Source organism: Stegodyphus dumicola, chromosome 1 (genome assembly GCF_044657685.1).
Source record: "Stegodyphus dumicola isolate Sdum_Otavi_A_Nest chromosome 1, ASM4465768v1".
NCBI classification, from domain to species: Eukaryota; Metazoa; Arthropoda; class Arachnida; order Araneae; family Eresidae; genus Stegodyphus; species Stegodyphus dumicola.
Genome location: NC_140768.1, coordinates 200042823 through 200052896, shown reverse-complemented (window position 1 = coordinate 200052896; position 10074 = coordinate 200042823). Strand labels below are relative to the sequence as shown.

At 29.4% G+C, this 10074-nt stretch overlaps 1 protein-coding gene across 1 annotated transcript in view; it reads right to left on the bottom strand.

Moving 5' to 3' along the window:
* Positions 1–509: 509 nt before the first annotated feature.
* Positions 510–10074, bottom strand: part of LOC118204706 (CYFIP-related Rac1 interactor B-like) — a 167117-nt gene continuing 157552 nt past the window's right edge. The window contains exon 10 of the mRNA XM_085824703.1: positions 510–8848. Within this exon, the coding sequence (XP_085680829.1) occupies positions 8785–8848 (64 nt within the window). The 3' untranslated portion in view covers positions 510–8784. The remainder of the gene's footprint in view (positions 8849–10074) is intronic.

The following is a 10074-nucleotide window of genomic DNA, read 5'->3' as shown; positions in this document are numbered from 1 at the left end:
CTCAGCACTAAATTATAGCTTATTATTTTTTTAAAGGAAGAAATGTATTCACATTTGATTCAGATTTTTTAAAAATATATATATATACACCAATGAAATTTGCAATTTCAAATGGAAAACATGATTTTCTGTGAACAATGGGAGAATAAATAATATTCCATTTTTACTATCTTACAAAAGTACATCAACCAGGAGCAAAATGAATAAGGATTAAGAGTATAACAACAATTCATTAAAGCATCTGTTTTAGACATATACAAAAGATAACTGTGATATATAACTGCAAATGTATTCATTACAGTCTATTATTCAATAACAAATATTTCATTCTATTTAGATTATAATTTGGCTAATTTTCAACATTAACATACATAAAATGCATACATATAGAAGAAAAATTAATAAATCTAACTCGATTTCATTTAGATATTATTAGTTTGTCACACCGACTAAAATAAACTTTCAACAACATATTTTCTTCATTAAACAAAAACTGCTTACATTAGTGATTATAATTAAAAGTAGCTATTTATTGAGCATTATAAAAATTAACAAATGACATTAATTACATTCATAAAAAACCTTTATAAAAATCAAGCAACATAATTGCTTTCAAAGGCAACATGATAACTTACATCCAACAATAACTAAATTTCTGAGCAATATAATTGCAACCTCCTAAAATCTTTGAAAATCAACTGAAAGGATCAGTAATACTTTAATTTTTCAATCAAACAACAACATAAATATACATGGTATGTGAGTGATAATAAAGCGAATTGCAGGTATTTTCTTATTCGTAACACCATCTCTGAAATGTTTTTATTAAAAAGATTACGGGAAGATGATGCTAAATGCTGCTTTCTGTTTTTTCTTTGGGGGGCGGGGGAGGTGTGTGTTTGACAAGTAAAATATTTTCTTTTAAATCAGCAACACTAGCATTCTAAACAAATATATCAACATTCGAATACATACATTATCAGTTTTAGTGCACCCAAACATGAAAATGACTCAATTATCATATTTTAAGTGATGAAAGAGAGAAATTTCGAATATTTAAATAATAAGTACAGTCAAAAGTGTTTAATCCGGACTCGTCGAAACTTCGGCGATTCCGGATTATTGGTTTTTCCGGATTATAGATCATCAATTTAAATCTGGTAAGACGGCATGCAGAAATTATAAAATTAAAAATATGAAACCGTAATTTATGAAATAAAGAGCAATTATGATCTAAAGGGTATCAAAATTTACAAAAACAAAGCTTAATATTTATTTGTTTACTTTATTAAACATTTCTTTCAACGCGCACATGCATAAAGCATACATTACGCCTAATCGAAATTAGAAAATTGCAACCACAACACTATTTGATCTGTATTCGTGATATTTATAATGATGAGGAATTTGATTTAAATCATATCAAAAATGGAGTACATCGAGATGAAATACTACATTTAGTAAGGAATTATAAGCCGAATAAAATAAAAACATCTGCCCTGAAGTTAAGGATAGCGCTGACAGTTCAACTTCCAGTTCATTGCGCACCGCGACGTCCCCCCTCCCCGCAGAGCAGCGTGAATTTGATAAACAGATTTCGGAATGGTTAGAGAAACAAAGGACATGCCTTTATCCATTTTTTGCAGCAATTCCACTTTTTGTTTGATGGACATCGAAACATGCTTTCGTTTTGTAGATTCTTTGGCAGCTCCAGAATCGGAAACTCTTTCTGACATAATCGAAAGTTCAAGCTTACTTTTTGTAAAATTGCTCTAACAGTCTGCAAAACGTAATAAGCCGGATCCTATTCGAAGATTAAGGAACAACGCAAGCTGCAACATTAACTGAAATAGATAATTAGATAATTTTAGCCTAGCTTATACCGTCTCTTATACATCAAATGCGTATGCGTAAACGCATATGTAAACATGTTATGCGCATGCGCAGAAAGTTTATAGCTTTGAGATCTGGATTATAGATCATTCCAGATTATGGACGTCCGGATTAAAGACTTTGTACTGTAGTATGTTTACATAAGATCTGAAGTTAAATTTAACGTATGAAACAAATATTGAAATTACGGCCAAATGTAAAATTAAAAAAAAAAAAAAAAAAAAAAAAGTACAATGAAAGCAAATATGTTTTTATAATTACAGTATCTTTTACACGCTTTTACATATATACAACAGTACTTAGCAGGGGGGGACAAAAATTATGGTTATCACACATTCATTTCAGCCCCTCAGAGGTAATGTTGCTAATGAAGAAAGTACCGAATTATATCCTGTCTCATGACCTGTAAACACAAAAATACTACATATTTTTGCTTCTCAAATATTTCCCATTTCTACGAGCTTACTGAATTTCAAAAGCAAAACACAGACAAAAATTCAGTCTTATTCAATTAAATTTCACTCTTAGCATATTCGCTTTGAGTATATCTCACTAACAGTAATTACTATTTAAATCCAAACTGCCTCTTCATCATTCTAGTATTAAATGCATTAAAATCTAGGATATTATGACTTCTGGTCATGAACAAAATATTAATTGAGTAACATTCTGAAAACTGAGCAAAACTGGAAGGACACAGAACACTATGTTATTAATGTAAAATTATCTCTTTGTTCAGCTTCTAATATATTTTTCATTACTCTTATGATGGGAGGAAGGCAGTTTGTTCAACTGACATGTTTTCACAATATTACGGCATTTGATGACTTATATTTAATTTTTCTTTGAAGATTATTTTAATTATCATTATCTTCAAGTGAAAATTATAAATATCAGAAAACTTCATTCTGGAAAATCAATAATCAATTGTTCTTATGAAGCAAAGGTGGAAGAAGGGCAGTACACCATTTAAAACAACAAAAAAAGAAATTCAATTTTTTTAAAACAGCAATCATGATAAGACAAAAATTTAGAGAAAAAGCTTTGGCTGAATAATTTGAGATATCTACCAACAGTGGTATTACTCTACCAAGAAGGGTAAAAGTAACAGTTTAAAAGATAATATAACAATGATTTCAATAAGTGAGCAGGTAACACAAAAGATAACAATATTGCTGAAAGATTTCCATCTCAATTTCAAAAAGAGTTTAAAAAACAGAAAACAGATAGTATCATACCAGTCCAAATATAAGCCACACATTTTATCCAAATTTCAATGGTGAAAATGAGGATGAGTCTTATATCTGTTATCTTACTAAAATGATTATATTTCATCATACCTAAGCAGTCAAAAAGGCCTGATTTTTCATTTTGAAATAACAAAAATGCAGTAATAGCTTTAGAAATCAGCTGCATTATTATGATAACTTGATAATATACAAGATGATAATCAGTTAGGTGGCTCAGCTTGCCTAACTGATTCTCTACCGGATTTAAAACTATAGAACTCAGCCCAAAGAGTTCCTACTAGTAAAGGTTCCAATAATAACACTGTCCAAATGGTTGGCATTTTTGACTTTTTTATCTTCCAAATTGTTCGTTATTCTATAAGCCAATGGTCTTAAAATGGAGGGCTGCATGCGCTATGAAGAAATTTTAAGCGGCCCACGAAGACATTTCAATTATGTATTTGTTACAAAGATTTGAAGATTTTTGTTATTTGAAGTCTGAGTTTATATTATTTTTACTTCCATTAAGAATGAACATGATAATGCCCGGTGACGAAGTGGCTAGCGTGTCACGCAGCTGCACCACAGGTCCGGGGTTCGATCTCCGGGACGGGCAAGGTTGATTCAGCCTTTCATCCCTTAAGTGGGTCGATAAAATGAGTACAAAGTTTGCTTGGGGACTAATAACCGAGGGTCCTGCAACAAGCTGACCACTTATCTAGGGCATATGCTGATGCTCTCCAGGACCCAAAAGTCCAGAAAGCAGGAAAAGGGCACTGCAGGCTATGGCCCACTGAGTTTAGTTTTTTTTTAGTTAAAAACTGAGCATGAATAATGCACTAAGAAAACCTATAAATGGAGCTAATTAATTTACAATGTGATATAAATCTAATTTGAAGATACAGATTTTATTAACTTTTATTTGTACTAGTCAAAAAATGAATAAGCCAAGTTATGAATTTTTGCGCTAATAAATGATCACTTTGTTTGCAAACAGCATCCCACCTAGAGTAGAAAATAAGTAAGGAAAGAACTCGACAGACCAAAAACATCTACTATCCACGATGAAGATAATTTCCAGTAAATCCTTTTCAAAGCAACAAACTTTATCAGAACTGAAACACCATCAAATGTCAAGCAGTTGTAAGAAATAAAAATGTTTATAATTATTTACACACACACATATATATATTTCTATTTAAGTGTGCAAGAAAAATTTAATTAATAACAGAAAGAGACTAGGCTATTATTATTTACATTTAAGTTTTGTCTCCCACTTGGAAAAGTTTTCATAATATATTTATTTTTAATTTAAATTAAAGTAAGCTATTTAATGATTAATTTAACAAATTAGAATTATTTGAAATAATTGTCAAGGAAAAATTTAATATTTAGCTGTCAGTATATTTGAAGTAAAAAGTGTAGTGAACAAAAATGTCTCGCAGTTACCAAACTTTTGATTTCAAATAGAAAATAAATACAAATTAGAATTTTTTTTTGCGATATTGTTGTTATTGTTTATGTATGTTGTGATAAATATTTAATAAGAGAAATTTCAAATTTAGTTAAATTTCTCTCATTATTTAAAATATTTTTTATTTTGTTAATTAAAAAGTTTCATTTCATTCCCTCCTTTAAAAAAAACGTCTCGCCCGTCAGCTCTTTTCAGATCATACAATCAGCCTGCATGCAATTTCAGTTTTAGGCCACTATTATAAGCTATTCATTTCTATGGAAGTGGATTTTCTGTTTTGTCACCAAAATAAAGGACTGTGTAGAGAAAAAGCTTCATCAAATTTAAGAATATGGTGCAATTACAATGCAAATTTCAAACTACAGGTAATTGATTAGCAATATTTTCTTTTCTTCCCCCAGTTTAAATTCGGGGATCATTTTTCCTCCTTTTTCCAGTCCTTCGAATTTTAAGGCGTTACTTATATTCCGACCAATAAGGTAATACATATAAAAATATTAAATTAAAACTCTGCTTAACTGAAATATAAATTTATATGTAACCATTAAACACTGTTTAAACAGAAATTTGAAGCTAGGAGACAGCTGGGGAAACTCCACCTTCGAAGAACATTTAAGTAATATTATATTTAGATATTTTTCTCTGGTTAGAAAGAATTATATTAATACAGGATTATAATATCCCATTAAAAAATTCTTTAATATACTCAAGCTTGTGATTTTTTTTGTAAAAACATGCAAAAGTTTATAAAATATGCTTATGTTTCTAAAGTTAAAACAATGGGGTACTCAGTGTGTTATGTAACTAGCTACATGATATTTTTCAAAGGCAACTAGTTTAAGTTAAAAAATACTGAAACAGAAGAAAATTGGCAAAATTAAATATACATACTACAAAATGGCTTTGATAGTTGAACGTGACAAAATGAACACACACAGATTCAGTAAACTCTGGTATACGACTTGTTTACAATGGCAGAAAATGAGGGTGAAAGGAATTTTAAATAACAACCCTGCAATATCCCCTTTCATAAAGCCTGGATTACATTATTTTCAGAGAGTATCTCAAAGTTCTGTACGAAAATATGTTCAGGTTTGAAAAGTCAACTGTATATGACATAAGCAATAAGAAAAAGGTACATTTTGAATTTTTTGTGGAAGCATCTTAAACAACTTACACTGAAAGAAATGTTTAATAAAGTAAACAAATAAATATAAAGTTTTTTTTTTTTTTTTTGTAAATTTTGATACTGTTTAGATCATAATTGCTCTTTATTTCATAAATTACGGTTTCATATTTTTACTTTTATAATTTCTGCATATCATCTTACCAGATTTAAATTGAAGATCTATAATGCGGAAAAACCTCTAATCCAGAATTGCCGATGTCCCGACGAGTCCGGATTAAAGACTTTGTACTGTATAATGTATGTTAATGTTTTTGTAGTTAACTGAAACTTGTAACATATGGTTCTTGTTAATTGTTTTTGTCTTAAATGTAAGACCTGCTTTCCATAATTTTAAGTATTATTATTCTCTTAAATTTTTTCAGAAAAAAATCCATAAAAAATTAATTTTTCTAACTTTTGTTTAACTAAATTATCAGTTTATCATCTTTACAAGCAATTTCCAATTTTATTATAATAACAAATAAACCAATATACCATATTTCAATGCTTTTCTTTAGCAGACTAAAATTTAGCCTTGGATGTGATAAAACTTATTATGCAAATCGTTAACCTTCATGACTATTAATGGAGGTTAATGTCATCTTCCTTAACATTAATTACACCCTCCTCACGAATCAAAATCTAGAAATACACGTAGTCATCTTACAGAGCGTTCATCATATTCTGAAATTTTTAGCTTAATCATTTTTAATTTTAGTGATTTAACCAAACAACTCGAAATCAGGTATAATTTCAAATGGTCATCTACAATAATTAAAATGTTATCCCATAGCTGAAGTGATTTATAATAAAATCATAATCACTCAGGTACTAACTCAATAAATGAGCTATAATGAAGACTGCAAAGTAATTTCTTAAATTAAGCATAAAAAGTAAACTATGAATGTCACATGTATCTATACCATATAACTAATTGATTAAAATATTAATAATTCTCACTATGAGAACCATTCTGACATTTAATTTCATAAACAAGTACAGTATTATTTAAGGATAAAAATTCACCCAAACAATTAGTGCTTAGTTCTGAATACAAGAAAATAAAGAGGCACATGAAGATAATATCTTCATTTAGAAATATGTTGTATTTCGAGCATAATTTCAGTTTATGGAATTAATTACAGATACGCACTATATGACACAAAAAATAAAATCTTTATGCCATTCAGTCATTGCAGAATTGCACACACAAATATGTCAAAAAATACCCGGAATATGACTCCAGTGAATTTAAATGATGAGATGGATTGACTAGGACAATGAGATGCACAAAGAAGCCGTGATTTACAAGCTCATTGTACACATACAAATATACACAAGCATATATATAATATGCACTTTCTGACATTTTTTTTAAAGACATCAGATCTTGACCCCTTTAATATTGAAGATACTCCAAATATAAGTTTAAAAGGGTTATTACTTCCTGAGCAACAATTTAATTAGATATAATACACTATCTACTGTGTTCTATCATGAACTCCTAATTTTTTGCATAATTAGGATAAACGTTTTTACGACTCTCTCATAAAGTATGATATCCTGGATCTTGAAGTATTCTGTTTTGACATCCTCAGTAATGGCTAGTGCAAGATGTTTTAGAAGCTGTAAAGAAATTAAAATCACTTGGCATCAGATAGGGACTAAACCAGATGTCAAAATCTCACACTGAAAAAACATTGCAAAAGGTTCCAATTTGAAGCAACTGTATACAGTACAATACTGGTATATTAAATAATTGTTAAATATTATTAACCTGAGTTGGTGATTAAAGACATCTTATTCTTCAATGCTGATGTTCACTCACAGAGAGCTGCTGCAATTTGAGAATTCCTGTAACCTTTTTGTTTCAAGACCTTAGATAATTTGCATCTGAAAAACGTTCCTGGTTTTGTTTCAAAATCTGTGGCAATATAAAACTCTCTAAGAAGTGGAAATCTCTTGGCATTAAATAATGGTCTTGCAATGAAAAATACTTCAAAAATTTTGAAATGAAGTAAATGTTTAATAGCTGCAATTACATATTATCATCATGGGCTGATGGGAAAAAAATGTGTCTTATTCTTCCAAGCTAATTTTTGTTCACATATAAGTACTTATTTCGAGAACTTTTGCAAGATTTTTTTTGGTGAAGCCTTTGGACTATTAGCATCAACCAAATATTTCTGATCTGATACCAAGTAAATCATCTCTGTTCTCAAGATATATGATAGTGGCCAAAGATTTCAGAAAAATGACATCAAAATAGTGACAAGATGGTGGTTGAATAAACAGGCACTCCATTTTATAAAATTAGCATTGCACTATGCAATCATATTTAGATAACTGCTTCAACTGTAATGCAAACTAAATATGGTACCCATCATGAAACACAGCATATAGGTTGTTATATTCAAATAAAATTTCTTCTAGATGCAAACCCTTGCAAACTTCATTTTGGACATTCTTTCTACTGTAGATTCTCACAAAAATTTTAAACAAAGAAAATGTCATAGTGATAATAGTCATAAAAATAGAAAAAGTACTATGATTAACGTGATTTTCTGTCTTAAAATAGAAATTTAAAAAAGATGTTTATTACCACATAATTTTACAAGAATATGCAAGAAGCAAAGTTAATTTTCTAAAAATAAATACTATCAGCATATATACACTTCACTTGCATGCCTTTGCAGCCACAGCATTAAAACAAATGCAACAATAATTCAGTATTTGTCAATTAAATGCATGAAACTTTTCAGGGGGAAAAAATGAAGCAAAAGAAAAATGCACAAGATTGCTTTATGCTATGATAATGCAGATGTGTACGACTCTTGAAGGCATAATCATGTATATCCAAGAATGCAACACATTTGTTACACAGAAGCTTTTAACATAGTATTCACATTCAGTTTCTAAACTCTTTTCAGTGTACAGGGAGATGCCATTTCTTCTAGCTGTTAGCAACACCTCCTTTAAGGAAAAGTGAGCATATTTTGTGAGAAAGTTGCCAGTAGAATTCAAGCTAATAAGCTTTTGATATGCTTTGGAGTTGACTCATCATTCAGATGTCTTGTAGTATATCTAGATTTCAAGAAACAAAAATAAAACATTACTTTTTTATGCATTTACATGATTTTTTTCAACTTTAAGGGAACACAAATACAGTGTCTGCATGCATATTTATGTTGGCATAATTAATGACTTTGTACTCTATTTAGAATAGCAAATCCTATCTCGTGCATAATATTATTTTTCATTATTATTCTTTATTTATTTCATGACTTTACCTTATTTTTTCATTTTATAATGTATTACTATGTCAATCTATAAAATATACCACTACTATTTGTAACTATTATCTATATATTTACATAAGTTTTTTCGGGGAGCATATCTTTGATGTTATTTTACATTTCCTTATACTTTCTTCAGTACCAATTATAAAAGCAAATATATAATAAGCATTTAGAAAAGTGTGCACAACTTTGCATGAAAGTAATAAGTAACAGACAAACAATTTTTATCACCATACAACACACAGACAGAGACTTCAAATTTTAACACAAATTCAGTATGAAATGTCTTCAGTAAATTTAAAGGCATACAATTCAAAATCAAGTTTTGCGCTACATACCAAAAAGCATATCTGCATAATGTCTACAGTGGTATTTTCTGGAATGCAGCCCTCAACATTGGCTCTGCAAAACCAAAAGGGAAAACTAACAGCATAAAACTACAATACTCATTACAGCTTGCTGTGCATCAGCCACTGTCATAATTGATGATGTAAGTGACGATGTATTTCAATATACTACAAAACACTTCATTAGTACACTACCTTATTCCCACCATTCAATATGTTATGGCATCTGGTCAATTTCTGTATTTTTTAATAGCATGACATTTATTTAGTTTTTATAGATCTTTTAAGTCATTCTCTGTTCCACTGCAAAGTTGTACACCACCTTGTACAATGAATGCAGAGTATCTTGCTTAGTTTGCACACAAGATATATTGTATTCAAATCCAAATGGACAAAAGTCAATTACCACACATGGGATATAAATATTCAGACAGATTTACAAATGAAAGAGCACAGTAATTTATGATATATTTTTCGATATATTTTATGATATATTTAAAATTATACATTTTTTATCACCTCTTCAATGGCCACTATAACAATAAAATTATATGATCACATTAATGTTATATTTACTTAACGTAATAATAAAATAAAATAAGAAAAAAATTAAATTAGAAAATATTACTTTTTTGGGGGGGGGGAAGGGTAAACCTAAATAAAA